General features: G+C 43.5%; 2 protein-coding genes across 6 annotated transcripts in view; one reads left to right on the top strand and one right to left on the bottom strand.

The window, feature by feature from the left end:
• The window catches only part of MRE11 (MRE11 double strand break repair nuclease), a 39,161-nt gene extending 37,216 nt beyond the window's left edge, over positions 1-1,945 (bottom strand). Inside the window, exon 1 of the mRNA XM_089512831.1 lies at positions 1,640-1,945. The gene's annotated coding sequence lies outside the window, so the exon portion shown is untranslated. The remainder of the gene's footprint in view (positions 1-1,639) is intronic.
• On the top strand, positions 1,878-16,298 carry ANKRD49 (ankyrin repeat domain 49). 5 transcript variants are annotated; one of them, XM_089512824.1, is made up of 5 exons: positions 1,895-2,156; positions 3,353-3,483; positions 10,176-10,381; positions 10,994-11,405; positions 13,105-16,298. In XM_089512824.1, the coding sequence occupies exons 4-5, from the start codon at positions 11,145-11,147 to the stop codon at positions 13,564-13,566; spliced, it is 723 nt and encodes a 240-aa protein (XP_089368950.1). In that variant the 5' UTR covers positions 1,895-2,156; positions 3,353-3,483; positions 10,176-10,381; positions 10,994-11,144; the 3' UTR covers positions 13,567-16,298. The 5 variants fall into 5 exon arrangements, with proteins under 5 accessions (XP_089368952.1, XP_089368950.1, XP_089368951.1 ...); XM_089512826.1 differs by lacking the exon at positions 10,176-10,381 and having other exon boundaries at positions 1,878-1,922; XM_089512825.1 differs by lacking the exon at positions 10,176-10,381 and having other exon boundaries at positions 3,368-3,483.
• The last annotated feature ends 1,136 nt before the right edge of the window (positions 16,299-17,434 follow it).

Below are 17,434 nucleotides of genomic sequence, written 5' to 3'. Positions count from 1 at the left end.
AATAATGCCTGAGACTAGTACGGCAGGCACAGCGGACTGCACAGCAAGCCAGTTTTTAAATGGTTGTTACGTATTCACTGGGACTGAATGATCCCAATGAAATGACAGAGGCAATTTCTCCTGGGTTGCATCCACACTGGAGAAATAACCCGGTCTGGCTCTGCTTTAACTCTTTCTGGCTCAATGCTATGGAATTCTTGGATTCGTCGTTTTGTGAGATATCCTTCTCTGTCAAGAGATCTTTGGGGCTGCAACAAACTACAAATCCTAGCCATGATGGTTAACTGAATTATTGCTGCAGTGTAGCTCAGACCTGGCCTCCAGTGTCATCAAAGGGTGCATCTACACATTATCATCATCACCATCATCATCACTGTATATACTCATGTATAAGTCTAGAAATGTTAGTCAAAAAATTGATCTCAAAAACCTAGGTCGACTTATCCATGGGCCAATGTAAATCCTATGCTTTAACTCTTATTTAAAAAGGAACCACAAGAGTGCAATCTCTCTTGGAAGCACTGGCCTCCCTCTACTCTCTCTTCCATCCAGCCTTTAGTCTGAGCCAAAACAGTTATGCCTGCCGTGATTTTGTAGGTTCTTTGGCACTGCTTTCCTTTGCTTCATCATTGAGATCCTTTGTTTCATGCCCCTAAGTTTTACCTTTGGTTTATCCAAGGGTCATATCAAAACCCAAAACCTGCCCTCGATTTACACACGAGGTCGACTTATAGTATAAAGAGTATATACGGCATATGTATCTATTATGTATTTGGTCCAGGACTCAAGGCGGCTAACAGAATTTAAAATAGTCCAAGCTGAAAAGCAGTACAAAACAATAAAAATACAGAGTTTAAAACAGAGTTAAAGGGTTTCAAAAACACTGTAGAAATCATAGTCTGACACTGCTTTTAAATACTGCAGCTCCATCCTATGGAATCGTGGGGTTTGTAGTTTTTACAAGGCCTTCTCTGCCAGAGAGTGCTGGTGCCTCACAAAACTACAAGTCCCAGGATTCTGTGCGATGGAGCCATGGCAGTTAAAAGGGGTGTCAAACGGCATTATTCCTGCAGTGTGCACTGGATCCACTCCACATCAGCACTGCAGAAATAATCCAGTGTGACACCTCTTTAACTGCCACGGCTCAACGCTACGGAATCCTGGGGTTTGTGGTTTTGTGAGACAACTATCCTTCTCTGTCAGAGTGCTCTGGCGCCACAACAAACTACAAATCCCAGGAGTCTGTAAAAGGGAGACACAGCGGTTGAGAATAGACCCACACTGGCGAAATAAATGCAGTCTGACACCACTTAAAGTGCCGTAGTCCCTTCCTCTGGACTCCTGGGATTTGTAGTTTCATGGGGTCTGCCAAAAAAGGTGCCGGAGACTCACAGAACTACAAATCCCAGGACTCCGTAGGATACAGCTACGTAAATCCCCATTATTTCTACAGCCTTGACTGAAGGAACGATGCAGCCTGACGCCACTTAAAGCGCTGCAGAGTCTCTTCCTGGGGGTTCCTAGCATTTGTGGTTCCGCAGGTTTTCCCCAAGATTCCACAGAATGGAGCCTTGGCAGCTAAAGCGATGTAAAACCGCATTATTCCAACAGTGCAGATGCACCCCTAGGTTCACATAACCTTTTTCCTTTACCAGGTCGGCCAAGGAGCCCTCTCCCTCCGAAGCCCTGCCACCGAACTGGCTCAGTCTCTCCTTCACCGAGAAAAGACGCTTCATCCCACGTCGGGCCACGCCCCCTCCCGGCCCGCGCGCCGCTCAGCTCTTCTCGCGAGACCTCCATCTCAAATCCCGTCACGAACCCGTTCCAAACTCCCACAGTGCTGCAAAGGGAGAGCCCCACTGCGCATGCGCAATAGAGTGCACGAAGCGGAGACTTGAGTCTTTTCGGCTACAGAGAGGGATGTAAGTCCGACTAGTGGGGTTCCGGGTTGGTCACTCCTTGGCCCCGCCCACTACTCCCTTGTGGGTAGAGGAAGGAGGGGCGGGGCTTAGCGGGGAACCCTCAGAGCAGGCAGGGCACTCTACTCCACTCGTCCCCAGGGCTACATCCGGGTCTTCTGGGGAGGCGCAGGAGGGGGCGCGCGCCAGGTGGAGTAGAAGAGTTCTTAATGCGCCTGCGCAGGAGGAGCACGCAAGGTATGCAGCCTCCATATGCCAGCCATATATATATATATATATATATATATATACATACAGTATACATATATGTACTATATTGTGCATAATACTATATACATGCCTTGCAAATGATGCTATGTATAATACTATATATCTATATACGTATATAGTAGATATAATATATATGATACTGTATATGTGTGTGCGTGTATATACATATATATAATGCTATATGTCTAATTTATATAAGGCTTCCAGTGAATCTAATGACTCTTGGAAACGAATGCCTCTGCTTTTAATGTAATATATATAATACTGTCTATCGATATGAGATGTAATATTGTCTGTGTATTATGTACATATATGTGTGTGTGTATACACTCATTGTATGTCTTCTAATATATTTATGTGTAATGCTATATGTCTAGTTTGTATATGGCTCCCAGTGTATGTAATATGCAACTGGCATTTGTGTGCATAATACTGACTCTTGAAACTAATGCCTCTGTGTTTGTGTGTGTGTGTGTGTGTGTGTATAATAGTGTGTGTGTGTATTACAATATATTTATATATAATGGTATAGGTCTAGTTTGTATATGGCTTCCAATGTATCTAATGTGCCACTAGCACTTGTATTCCTAATAGTGCCTCTTGGAAACTGATTCCTCTCCTCTTAAAAGATATAATACTCTGTGTGTGTGTGTGTACACACACATACATATATATAATACTATATGTATATATAATACTATATACTAGTCTACAAAAACTCATGCTGTTAACCTCTGTGTTTCAGTTAGACCAGTGATGGCAAATGTTTTAGAGACTGAGTGCCCAAACTGCAACCCAAAACCCACTTGTTTATTGCAAAGTGCCCTGTCCCTCTGACTTTCTAGTAACAAACTCTGGCCAACTCTGTGCTGAGCTGATGGTGTGTGTGCCCACAGAGAGGGCTCTGAGTGTCACATCTGGCACTCGTGCCATAGGTTCCCCACCACTGAGTTAGACTCAAAAGTGCTACAAGATCTCTCTACATACTGATTCTACAGAATAAGACGGCTATATCTTTGAATTCTCTCATTGTGTGTGTGGGTATTACAATATATTTGTACTGTATATAATGCTATATGTCTAGTTTCTATATGGCTTCCAGTGTATCTAATATGCCACCAACATTTGTGTACATAATAATAATGACTCTTAGAAACTGATAGTTCTGCTCTCCCAAGGAGACCCAGAGGAATCATTTGCAGATGATGCTGCAGCACCAATATGAGAAGAAAGGGAAGACCACAACCCAAAGCCCTTCGTAGGAGACCTTGGAGCTGCTATTGTTGCTATTCAGGTAAGGCTTGAGAACCAACATGGTATAGTGCTTTGAGGGTTGGAACTAGAACTCTGGAGACCAGGTTTTGAATCCCAGCTTGGCCATGGGAACCCACTGGGTGTCCCTGGGCAAGTCACACACTCTCAGAGGATGGCATGGCAAAACCCCTCTGAATAAACTTGCTAAGAAAACCCCATGATAGGCTCACCTGAGGGTCTCCATAAGTCTGAAACTACTTGAAGGCACACAACAACAACAAGTTGTGTGCATCCTAGAGTTCTATACATGTATATATATATGTATGTATGATCTATTTGGAATAGCGGTTTATAAATAAAATGTATTATTATTATTATTATTATTATTATATCTCTTGCCCAGTCATGTCTGTATTTATCTGAAGCCCTACTGAGTTCAGTAGGAGTTTGCTGTTGTTGTTAATGGCCCTCAAGTCGACTTCAGCTCATGGCGAACTGTGGATGAGACTCCTCCAAGACCCCTGTCAACCTGCTCAGATCCTGCAGGCCCAGGCCCATGACCTACCTGACCGGGTATAACCATCTGGCATGTGGTCTTCCTCTCTTTCTATTGCCATCCACCCTTCCTAGCATCATTCCCTTTTTTAATTGTTCATTTTTCCCCATGATGGCCTAAAGTGCAACAACCTCACTTTGATAATCTAGGGATAGTTTGGGCTTTGCCTGTTTTAGAACCCATTTGTTTGTCTTCTTGGCTGTCCATGATATCCTCAGCACTCTTTTCCAGCACCACATCTCAGATGAGTTGACTTTCTTCTTTTTTTCTTCTTGTCTGTTTTTTTCCCACTGTACAGCTCTCATATCAGTACATGGTGATGGGGAATACAGTGGCTTGGACAATTCTAACTTTTATGCTCTGTTGTATATCTTTACTGTTTAGGATCTTATCTAGTTCTTTCCTAGCTACCCTTTCCAATTCTAGTCTTCTGATTTCTTGACTGCAGTCTCAATTTTTCCTGAGTAATACTATAAATAATATAAATAATACTATAATTAATACTATACATTCTTCATAGTATTGGGAATGGTTTCCAATGGGGAAAGGGGTCAGGAAAGGCTGATCACCCTATCTGTATGCAAAGGGATTTTGTAGCACCTTTGGGACTAATTGAAAGAAAGAAGTTATGATACCAGTGTCTTTCTTCAATTTAGTCTCAAAGGGGCTAAAAGATATCTTTGCATACAATTTTCCAGACAAACATTGCTGTGCCTTTGAATATTACTCTATCTATTTAATGTGTATGCTGAGAACAATCATTTATTTATTTAATTTCTATGCTGCCTTTCTCCCAGAAAGGGACCCAAGGTGGCTTACAAATAAAACACTTAAAATGTATTCCAAAAAAATAATTAAAACATCACATAAAAACAATATAAAATTACAAACATTAAAACCCCAATAAAACCATGATACCCACCCCATATAACAAACACCCAATATAAAAAAGCCATCCCATGATTACATATTAAAAGCCTGCTTGAATAAAACTGTTTTTGCTTGCTGACAGAAGGCAAGCAGGGAGGGGGCCAGCCTTGCTTCCCATGGAAAAGTATTCCAGAGAATGGGAGCAGCTACTGAGAAGACTCTCTTGTGTCCTCACCAGATGAGCCTGTGATGGTGGTGGGACTGAAAGAAAGCCTTCTGATGATCCTAGGGCTGTGGTAGGTTCATACAAAAATCATACGAAAAGCAGGATTGGAATCAGAGGAGAAAGATGTGGAAAATGGAGGAAGGAGCATAGACAATCTAAGATATACAGATGACACCATAACACTAGCAGAAAATATCAGAGATATGGAAAGATTATTGAAAAAAATCAAGGCAGGAGGTGCAAAGGCAGGTTTACAGCTGAACATCAAGAAAACAAAAATTACAATCACTGACGATCTATTTAACTTTAAGGTAGACAATGAAGAGATGAAAAGAGTTCGGAATTTTTCATATTCGGGCTCAATCAGAGCAGAGAATGCAATCAAGGAATCAGAAGAAGACTAAGACTTGGAAGGGCAGCTATGAAGGAACTAGACAAGATCCTGAATTGTAAAGATACATCATTAAATACCAAAGCTAGGATTGTCCATGCTATCGTATTTCCCATTTTTATGTATGGTTGTGAAAGCTGGACAGTGAAGAATACTGCTAGGGGAAAAATCAACTCATTTCAGATGTTGTGCTGGAGAAGAGAATACTGTGGGCTACTCAAAAGACCAATGGATGTGTCCTAGAGCAGATCAGGCCTGAACCCTCCCTAGGAACAAGAATCACTAAACTGAGGTGGTCATATTTTGGCCATATCTTGAGAAAAAAGGACTCACTAGGAAAGACTATAATGCTTGGTAAAGTGGAGCTCAATAGGAAAAGAGGAAGACCACATTCAAGGTGGATAGACTCAATCAGAGAAGCCACGACCATGGATCTGCAGGAGCTCAGTACAGCAGTTGAGGATAGGGTGACTTGGAGGTCTGTCATAGAGTTGCCATGGGTCAAAGTTGACTCAAAGGCAATTAACAGTAAAAACCTTGTGGATGTCCCTTTGACTTTTAGGAGTTCATCCCAAAGCTATTGATCCTTCTTGCTTAGTGTAGTCTACTTTAATTTATAGTTGCCTCTCCAGGTTTTCACATAGGTCTTTCCTAGCCATATCTGGAGAAGGCAGAGGTTGAACCTGGAATCTTATGCCTGTAAAGCATGTTTTTGTGACCCCTCCCCAGGTGCACATGTAGAGCACAGATAATAAGACAGATGGTGGTGGTTTGTACCAGGTTGAACCAACAGTGAGAAAGAAAAATGGGAGGTGTCTCAAGAAACCAGGATGGATGACTAAAGAACTTTCAATCGAGCTAAGTTTGAAACAGAACATGTATAAGAAATGGAAAAAGGGGGAAATCACAAAAAAGGAATTCAAAGAAATAGCAGGCATGTGCAGGGGCAAAGTCAGAAAAGCTAAAGCGCAGAATGAACTCAGGCTTGCTAGAGAGGTTAAGAACAATAAAAAGAGCTTTTTTGGATATGTCCGCAGCAAAAGGAAGAAGAAGGAAACGATAGGGCCACTGCGTGGAGAAGATGACAAAATGCTAACAGAAGACAGAGAAAAGGCAGAATTACTCAATACCTTCTTTGCCTCAGTCTTCTCAGAAAAGGCAAAGGGAACTCAACCTGAGGATAATGGAGCAGAGGACAGAACAGGGGAATTTCAGCACAGAATAAGTAAAGAGATAGTAGAGGAATACCTTGTTAATCTAAATGAATATAAGTCTCCAGGACCAGATGAACTACATCCAAGAGTATTAAAAGAAATGGCAAATGTAATATTGGAGCCATTGGCAATAATCTTTGAGAACTCCTGGAGAACAGGAGAAGTCCCAGCAGACTGGAGGAGGGCAAACGTTGTCCCCATCTTCAGAAAGGGGAAAAAAGAGGATCCCAACAATTATCGTCCAGTTAGTCTGACATCAATACCAGGAAAGATTCTGAAGCAGATCATTAAACAGAGAGTCTGTGAACATCTAGAAGGCAATGCCATAATCACAAAAAGTCAACATGGGTTTCAGAGAAAGAAGTCATGCCAGACAAATCTGATCTCTTTCTTTGATAAAATTACCAGCTTGGTAGATGAAAGGAATGCTGTGGATATAGTATATCTTGATTTCAGTAAGGCCTTTGACAAGGTTTCCCATGATATTCTTGCAAACAAGCTTGTAAAATGTGGGCTAGACAAAGTAACTGTTAAATGGATCTGTAATTGGTTGACCAGCCAAACCCAAAGGGTGCTCAACAATGGCTCTTCTTCCTCCTGGAGAGAAGTGACCAGTGGGGTCCCACAGGGCTCTGTCCTGGGCCCAGTGTTATTCAACATCTTTATCAATGACCTGGATGACAGAATTGGGAGCACACTTATCAAATTTGCAGATGACACCAAATTAGGAGGAATAGTTAATACTCCAGAGGACAGGACCAACATTCAAAATGACCTGAATAGACTAGAAAGCTGGGCCAAAGCTAACAAAATGAAATTCAACACAGAGAAATGTAAGGTACTGCACTTAGGGCAGAAAAATGAAATGCACAGATATAGGATGGGAGACACATTGCTGAATGAAAGTACATGTGAAAGAGATCTAGGAGTCCAAGTAGACCACAAGTTGAACATGAGTCAACAGTGTGATGCGGCAGCTAAAAAGGCCAATGCAATTCTAGGCTGCATCAATAAAAGTATAGTGTCTAGATCAAGAGAAGTAATAGTGCCACTGTATTCTGCTCTGGTCAGGCCCCACCTGGAATATTGTGTCCAGTTCTGGGCACCACAATTCAAAAAGGACATTGAGAAACTGGAGCGTGTCCAAAGGAGGGCGACTAAAATGGTGAAAGGTCTGGAAACCTTGCCCTATGAGGAACGACTTAGGGAGCTGGGGATGTTTAGCCTGGAGAAGAGAAGGTTAAGAGGTGATATGATAGCCCTGTTTAAATATTTGAAAGGATGTCACATTGAGGAGGGAGCAAGCTTGTTTTCTGCTGCTCCAGAGAACAGGACCCGGAACAATGGCTGCAAGCTACAGGAAAAGAGAGTCCACCTCAACATTAGGAAGAACTTCCTGACAGTAAGGGCTGTTCGACAATGGAACAAACTCCCCCGGAGTGTTGCGGAGTCTCCTTCCTTGGAGGTCTTTAAGCAGAGGCTAGATGGCCATCTGTTGGGGATGCTTTGATTTGGATTTCCTGCATGGCAGGGGGTTGGACTGGATGGCCCTTGTGGTCTCTTCCAACTCTATGATTCTATGAACTAGTTCAGCACTGTCTATACTGATTGGAAAAGAGCAATCCATGTTTTCAGCGGAATGCTTTTAGAGATCTAGTTCAAGATGACAGAAACTGAATCTGGTACGTTTTGTATACTTTTTGTGTACACTGCTACAGAGTTACAGCTTTTTCTCAAAATATAAGATGAAGAGGAATTATGTTGAAGAATGAGTAATAGTAATTTCATCAGAAATTCAGAGTCTACTTGAGTTTTGGGGGTCTTTTTTAAACAGAATGTTGGGAACTCTCCAGGGTTTTAGGCAGAAGCCTTTCCAAACCCCATGTGGAGATGCTGAGAACAGAACCAGAGACTTTTTGCATGCTGAACATGTTCTCTTTCACTTAGTTATGTAACAACACACCAGGTGCTATTGTTCTTTTACTGTTGTTACATTTATTGTTATTGATCATGAATTTTAATTGAAAAGCTATGGTAGGATGCTGTTAGTTGGTTACAGTGAACATATAACCCCCTTGTTTCAACAGCTTCACTGATTATTAGTTCATTGCTTGGCACAATTCAGAGTGCTGATTGTGATGTAGAAAACCCTATAAGGCTTGGGTGTAGACTGTCTAAAAGACAGTATTTTTGTGCAAGGGAAATATCTCCCTGCATGATGTCTAAGACCTTTGGGGAAAGGCTTTTTCTTGGTCCCAACATGTCACACACACACCTGGTGAGGACCTATGATAGAACCTTCTTGGTGGTTTATTCCAGGCTATGGACTCCTCTTCCACAGAAGACTAGGCTGGTCCCCTCTGCTCTCCTTCCAGAAGCAAAACAAGACTTTTTAAAAAATATAAATAGTGTTTGGCAATTAATTAGTTGTGCAGAACAATATTTTAATTGTGTCTATTTGGATTGGGGTTTTTTCCATTATTGTTACTGTTTTTCAGTTCTACTTTGTTTTAACTTTTGCTGTGAACAACCTTATGTCCCATGTTGAGAGAAAAGCATAATATAAATTAAATAAAAATACAGTGGGACGGGATGTATACAGCAGCTGTTTTCCCTGAACAATGACAATGACAATCCAAAGTTACACTGCTTTTCAATGTAGGGATGTATTGCTACATTTTTATCTTGCCATCTTTTCAAAGAATTCAGGACAGTATAGAAATCTCCCACCCTATCCAGTATCCACTTGAATTTCATATCCACTCTGTTAGGTTAGGCTAGAGGTAGGCAATTCATGACCCTCCATATGTTGTTGGATCACAAATCCCATCAGTCTTAATTACTGTCTTGTTTGGGGTTGGTAGAAGCTGCAATGCTACCAAGTATACTAGTCCAGCAACTTATGCTTGCCTCTGGATACCTTGCCTAAGATGAGGCTAAAAGATAGTGTCCAAGACTACCAAAAGATTTTCACCCTTTGACTTCTTAGTCCATTTCTAACCCAATATACCATGTTGTTTCTCACTGGCTCTTTTAACACTGAGCTTATGAAAATTATACAGATGAAATTTATCTTCCCTCTTCCTCCATAGAAGGAAAAACGTCACCAGCTATATTTTGGCATGTCAGATATCTGCTGGAATCAGAGACCAGTGAAAAGTTGATAATACAGTTCTGGTGGTATTTGCCTTTAGTTGTGTTCTTTCTCTCCCAACATGTAATCTTAACAGTGAGGGTTATTTGGTCTTATCAATTAGTGCCATTTGTCACTTATTCTAAAATGTAATGCGTTTTGAATTATTTTTCTCCCACCTGCCCTTTTTGCAGGAAAGGTACAATTGATCTGTTGCACTCTTTTCACATTTTGGCAAAGTCATATTCTTTCTAGAAAGCAACTTTTTGTTTCTTATGATGATACTTTTCTTACTAATTTGGCATGGGATGTGGCAACTAAAGTTAACTTACACTTTTTCAGAATACTGAGTGTGGTTTAAAAGAAGGGGTCGATGTTCACTTCGCAGTCATCTCTCAAACCAGATTTTACATTTCTTCAAAACCTACCACAGCACTTTGGCCAAACCCATAAGCAAGGCAGAATTAGGAAGCTTGACTGGCAATTTTACCAAGATTTGACCATTCTTTGAATCAGAACCTACAAAGGCCAGTACAGCAGCATGAAAAGTCAGTAGACAAGGGGAGAACGTCATATTGGTTTCAGTATATTTTTGGTACAGTATGGTTCTAGAAGTCTTCAGATCAGCCTATAAGAAAAATCAGCATATTCATTTCAGAGGTGTTTGTTTAGGTCTTACTCACCACGCTGGCTGGGTTATTTTGGTTATTGTTGCCCAAACAACTTTTGCAAGCTCTGTCTCCTTGTTTTCTGTCTTGGGGTTATAGACAGTATTTTAATTGTTTTATGTTATAGTAATACCTCTTCGTAAATAATCCTGTGTTTCAAAAAAGAGTGGGACATAAATCAATCAGTAGTAATAATATTTGGGGAGTTAATAGGCTGAGATGAGAGGTAATAGCCACAATATTTCCACATTCTTCAGTAGTTGAGAGACTAATTGAAATGACAATGTGTAATACAAGAAAAAATGTTTTATTTTTCATTTCATTTTAGCTTTTGTAGGACGTGTAAGGCTCTTACATTAGCCAAACCAGAGAAAGAGAGACTAATTTACTCCTTTTTTTTTAGAAGCTTTAGTACCCATGTTTTTCTACCAAACTTTTCTCTTCTTTTAATCTAGTTGGGTATTAATCTGTTCTCACCTTTCTTCCTCACAGGTTCTCATGATGTTGCGATGCTGCTCTTCATTAGCTGCTATTAGCAGTTTTGTGTGTGTTTGAACTCCACTAGAGAAAAGAGATTGAAATGAGCTAGAGGAAGTGGACATAACTTTGCTGTATTAGGCACCTGAATACTTATGTCTGCAAAATGAATGAAGGTGACAAATCTTCTGACAAGAACACAGAGGAGGAAGCAAAAGATTTTAAAGACTTTCCTGAGAGCTTTAACCAGCTTGAATTGTTAGAAACCCATAGACATCTAATTCCCACAGGAACACAGAGTCTCTGGTCCGGAGATTCTGACGAAGAAGACCAGGAAGAGAAAACAGAGGAATGGTACCAAGCTCAAGAGAAAAAACTGGAAAGCAGTCCTGATAAACTTCTGCTTTGGGCAGCTGAAAAAAATAGGGTAATATGTTGATAACTGTTGTTAAGTTAAAACAGTAATTCAGGCTGTTTTGTGTGATATAGTGTAGAACAGGGATACCTACAATTCTCACAGTCCATTATCTTTGGCTATCTAGGCTAGGATTTCTGGGATTTGAGCTCCCAAACATATGGAAGACTAAAAGTTGCACACCTTCTGACCTTGAAAAATTATGTTGGAAGTTTTATAAAAATAATTTTTTTAAAAAAATTATGTTGGAAGTAGGGTTAATGGTGAAACAGTAGATTCAATGCTTTGAGCCCATCAGTGTTCAAATTAATCTCCAAAACAACTAGGGCAGGGGTAGGCAACCTTTTTGAGCCGGAGGCCGGGTTGGTGTCCCTCAGGCGACTGGGGGGCCGAAGCCGGGGGTGGAGCTTCAACCCTCTGGGGCGGGGCCACATGTCGGGGGCGGAGCTTCCACCCTCCGGGGGCCAGGCCTCCCTATCTTTGCTGGCCCCTGACGGGGCCCCAGGCCCCGTCAGAGACCGGCAAAAAAGTTGGTGGGGGCCGCCAGCGCTGGAGGGCCCCCTGGAGGGCCCCAGCGACGGCACCGGGCCTCCCAGAGGCCCCCTGCCGCCGTCGGAGCCCTCCTGGAGGGCCCTAGGGATGGCAAAGGGCCCCCAGAGGCCCCCTGCCGCCCTCGGAGCCCTCCTGGAGGGCCCCAGGGACGGCAGCGGGGTCCCCAGAGGCCCCCTGCCGCCGTCGGAGCCCTCCTGGAGGGCCCCAGGGACGGCAGCGGGCCCCCCAGAGGCCCCCTGCCACTCTCGGAGCCCTCCTGAAGGGCCCCAGGGACGGCAGCGGGGCCCCCAGAGGCCCCCTGCCGCCCTCTGAGCCCTGCCGGAGGGCCCCAGGGATGGCAGCGGGCCCCCCAGAGGCCCCCTGCCGCTTTGGAGCCCTGCTTTTCGCCGCTCTGGGCGCCGCCATTTTGGGCGGCAAAATGACAGCGAAGTCTCCCCTGAGGTTGCACGAGATTTCGCCACCATTTTGGGCAAAAAAATGGCGGCGCCCATAGCGGCCTCTGGGGCTATGGGTGCCGCCATTTTTTTTGCCCAAAATGGCGGCGCCCAGAGCAGCGAAAAGCCGTGACGGGCGGCCGCGGTGGCGGCGGCGGCAACAGCAGCCAGGGGCCAGGCGGCAGGCCTCCGCGGGCCGGAGGTTGCCGACCCCTGAACTAGGGCAATGCTACTGTTGAACGTTGTGCACAGAAACCAAGAGTAATAAAACTTTGGCTTTGTGCCTTCTGAGCACCACAATAAAAACAATATTGGTAATTGCTTTTTAAAAAAGGTTTTAATATAAGCCTTGTTCTTAGACTGGGGAAAGCAAAGGTGTTGTAATGTTCAGTGGGTCAAATCAGGGTTGCAGAAGACCGGCTTCGTTTCCCCATTCAGCTCTAAAACTTGCTGGGTAACCTTAAGCAATTGCTATATGTCTCAGCAAAACTTAACCTAGTTCATAGTATTGTAAGGATAAAAATGGGCCAGTGTGTATATTGCCCTCAGTTCCAAGAGGAAAGGTGGGTTAAAAATATAATAAACTGCTTAAACTGGGAAGAGATAAACACAGGCAATAAACAGTGAACCTTATATGCAAGCAAGGTTTTGGGGTAAAGCATTAATAAGAAACTCATCGATGTACTTACCCTAAAGCAGTGTGTTTGTCTCTCCAATCCTGACAGCTTAATACAGTACAAAGGCTCCTGTCTCAGAATCTTGCTCCAGTCAATGTCCAGGATGAAGACCAATATACCCCTCTCCACCGCGCTGCCTATAATGGACACTTGGAAATCGTACGTGAGCTGATTGCCCATGGTGCTGATGTTCATGCATTGACAGTGGACAGTTGGACCCCACTGCATAGTGCCTGTAAGTGGAATAACACAAAGATAGCATCATTCTTGCTTCAGCATGGTGCAGATATTAATGCTCAGACCAATGGTTTGCTGACACCGCTGCACCTTGCAGCAGGAAACAGGGAAAGCAAGGAAACTCTTGAACTCTTGCTCATGAATCGCTATTTAAAGCCACATCTTAAAAACAACTTGGATGAAACAGCATATGATATTGCTCGAAGGACTGATATATATCACTACCTGTTTGAAATTGTTGAAAATTGCACAAATTCTGTGTCAGATTCTTAGACATTATGAACATTTGAATGTTGGAAACACTGCCTGCGCCTTTATAAAAACACTTTGTAACTGTACTCAAATTTGGTGCTTTCAACCCCACCACTTTGCCATAGCTTTACTCTGTGAGATGTTGAAATGACATCTCATTTTGTTAAAATGCCATTATTTTTATAATGTAAACCATACTACTCTTATACTTGTGAAACATTTCCATTTTTACTTGAAAAGTTTGGAGGAATCCTCAGTATAATGGTTTTTGGTTTTTTTACACTCACCCACTTAACAGGATGGGAATATTCCCATAAGCCATTTCTCGAAAAGGCATGGAATTGCCCACATGGAGAGGTGAAACTACTTCAAAAACTGGCTGCTGCTTTTTAAATTGTTGGAGAACTAGTGAGTTCTAATTGATGACAACCTTGAGCAGAAAAAGAACAGTAGAGACAAACTTCCAAAACACAGTCTCCAGGTAGTATTAAGATTAGCACCCACCAATCGACAGACGACAATAACATCGTCTCAGCTGTTAAAACAAAACCAAGATAAGGATAGTAGTACAATGGGATCATCAGATTTCAAAGGCATTCTCCAATGCAATACAGTATATCCAGTCTTGGATTACCTGCCTACCTTCAAAATATACAACTTTTGTGCTGCCAGTTTTTGATTTTTTAAAAATGTCTCAACATGAATGCTTATACTTGGAAATATTATGCAGGATCTATTTAAGGTGAGTCCATTATTAGAGTTCTGTAATCCACTACTGGTTTCAATTTTTTAAATTTAGGTGGATTCCTTATGTACCATTGCCACAGGTAGGCATTTTATAGTCATAGTATTTAGAAAATAATTCCAGAAGCACAAAATTGCAGAATTGAAGTAATCCAAAGACATGGATGCTGTCACAGTCTAAGAGCATGAACCTGAGGTCATACATATGTGACGTCGTGAAATTCTCATATACAGAAGTGAATTTTGGAAACCATTGCATGTGATTCATCAACATAAGCAGCCTGTTGCCATACCTGTTGGTTTACCACTTCTGAAGAAACGTTGGGCTTGTTCACATAATACATTTAACATAACTGCAGTTGAAAAATTCATTTATACAAAGTCTGTCTGAGAAAATCTATACATATTTTCTCATGTCATTTGGAAAGTTTGTACGAGGCAGAATTTAGATGGCAAACATATGATCATCTACATGTAGGGTAATGGCATACATGCCTGTTCCTGTACAGTGAGACATTCAGAATGTGCTGAGTATGGAACTACAATTGCAGAAGTGAGTCTTAATGTCTGCATAGATGATGAGACCAGGATCATTGTGTACTGTGCTGCAGCTCAAATGTGTGATAAACACTTTGTTCACTGCTTTGAGCTTCTTGTGTAAACCAGGCCTACGTTAAACATAAATTCCACTAAAATGGGATTGTTCAGCTTGGTCCAGTATGATGATGCTTCATTACAATAGATTAAAGTGGACAACTTGTGGCCCTGCAAATGTCAGTCCTAGCCAGCATAGCCAACAGCATGGAGTGGTGGGAGTACCAACAACAACATCTGCAAGATCACAAGTTAACCATCCCTGAAACAGACTTAGAATCATTCTTCCTGTTTACTGTAGCTTGGAGGCTACAACATTCCAGAACTATAAGCTAAAACTCATTGAGGTCTGAGTACACTGGAACTTTAAATACACCGGAACTTGTGGGTTGTGTCCTAAACCACTAATAATATGATCAGAGGTTCCTGTTCTAATTTGTACTTAAAAGCATGAAAATCATTTGAAGTCAGTGGAACTTTCTTGAATGTAAATGTGGTGATCTGTGAAGTATTACAGTGTAGTCCATAAACCACTTAAATTGGCATTCCTAAGTTTACTACTATGTGGTTTTGTTTACTTATCAGCAGTCTTTGCTTCTATAAAAATATTTATTTATATGTGTTACAGTCTTGGTAAAAACAGTAAAATACTATTTTCTTAACCATATTATTAGACGTTAATAATTTAAATAAGAAAATAATAACCAATTTCACTGGGTCGTAATTTATTAATGAAATCCTCAGCATAAGACTGAACATACTGAACATAATGCCTTTTAAGCATTAATCTACCAACTTAAGTGGCTGGCAGATCACTGTCTTAAGGTCATACAACAAATTTAAACCAGTTTTAACTGTCACAGTGTCCTCCCAAATGAACACCGAGAATTGTAGTTTTGCAAACACACTGAAGCTTCCTCACAAAAATTACTTTGCTGTACTGCAGAATATATAGCAAGAGTAAAGTTCCAGGGATACCTTGGTTGGGGGCCATGAAAAGGAAGCAGCTTGGTCACTATTTGGAATGTGTAGTGCAGAGATAGTGAAAACTAGCAAAGATGTACTGCAGAACTGGGACAAAGCACAATGCTTTGGATGGTGAAAGGAAACTCAGGAGGCTTAACTAGTAACCAGCAGTGAAGAATGCTGGAAGATGATGTCCAACAAAATCTGGAGGCACATTTTGGGTTAGGCAATCCATTTTTAAAAGCTATAAAGCACTGGTGCATTGTTATGGAGGAAAAATTAGTATTATTGTATGAAATGACAAACAGATGCAATCAAAATTCACTTCAAAGTGTGTTAATCCTTTGTGAGATACATGTTCACTTTTGAAAGCTGCATGAAAAGTGAAACTGAATGTAACTGAACGTATACAGGTAACACTTGAAAAAAAGTATACTGTAATTCTGCTGTGAGTCTTATTTAAAAATAAAATATTTAACACACTGTAATTTGATCTGGTCTTCTATTGCAACACATCTCTGGGATGAGATAAGAGCCATACTCAGTATGCTAATGGGGGCTTCAGAAATTCTTAAACTGTGTTTTAAGCCACCTTGGGCTTACTCTCAGTTTTTATTCGTAGCTATGCCAAAGTACAGAACTATTTCAGTGTCTACATCAGGAGTCGGCAACCTCCGGCCCGCGGGCCGGATGCGGCCTGCAGAGGCCTACCGCCTGACCCCTGGCTGCTGTTGCCGCCGCCGCCACCGCGGCCGCCCGTCACGGCTTTTCGCCGCTCTGGGCGCCGCCATTTTGGGCAAAAAAATGGCGGCGCCCATAGCCCCAGAGGCCGCTATGGGCGCCGCCATTTTTTTGCCCAAAATGGTGGCGAAATCTCGCACGACCTTGGGGGAGGTCGCGCGAGACTTCGCCGTCATTTTGCCGCCCAATATAGCGGCGCCCAGAGCGGCGAAAAGCCGCGATGCGCAGCCGCGGCGGCAGCGGCGGCGGGCCTTTAGGAGGCCCACTGCCGTCCCTGGGGCCCTCCAGCAGGGCTCCGAAGGCGGCAGGGGGCCTCTGGGGGCCCGCTGCGGCCCCTGGGGCCCTCCAGGAGCGCTCCGAGGGCGGCAGGGGGCCTCCTGGGGGCCCGCTGCCGTCCCTGGGGCCCTCCAGGAGGGTTCCGAGGGCAGCAGGGGGCCTCTGGGGGGCGCTTTGCCGTCCCTGGGGCCCTCCAGCAGGGCTCCGAGGGCGGCAGGGGGCCTCTGGGGGGCCCTTTGCCGTCCCTGGGGCCCTCCAGGAGGGCTCCGAGGGCAGCAGGGGGCCTCTGGGGGCCCCGCTGCCGTCCCTGGGGCCCTCCAGGAGGGCTCCGAGGGTGGCAGTGGGCCTCTGGGGGGCCCGCTGCCGTCCCTGGGGCCCTCCAGGAGCGCTCCGAGGGCGGCAGGGGGCCTCCTGGGGGCCCGCTGCCATCCCTGGGGCCCTCCAGGAGGGCTGCGAGGGCGGCAGGGGGCCTCTGGGGGGCCCTTTGCCGTCCCTGGGGCCCTCCAGGAGGGCTCCGAGGGCGGCAGGGGGCCTCTGGGGGGCCTGCTGCAGTCCCTGGGGCCCTCCA

Source organism: Sceloporus occidentalis, unplaced genomic scaffold, assembly GCF_023333645.1.
Source record: "Sceloporus occidentalis isolate IW3139 unplaced genomic scaffold, rSceOcc1.0.p SCAF_2, whole genome shotgun sequence".
Lineage (NCBI taxonomy): Eukaryota > Metazoa > Chordata > Lepidosauria > Squamata > Phrynosomatidae > Sceloporus > Sceloporus occidentalis.
Note: the sequence above shows the minus strand (reverse complement) of the source record. Positions and strands in the feature narration are given on the sequence as shown.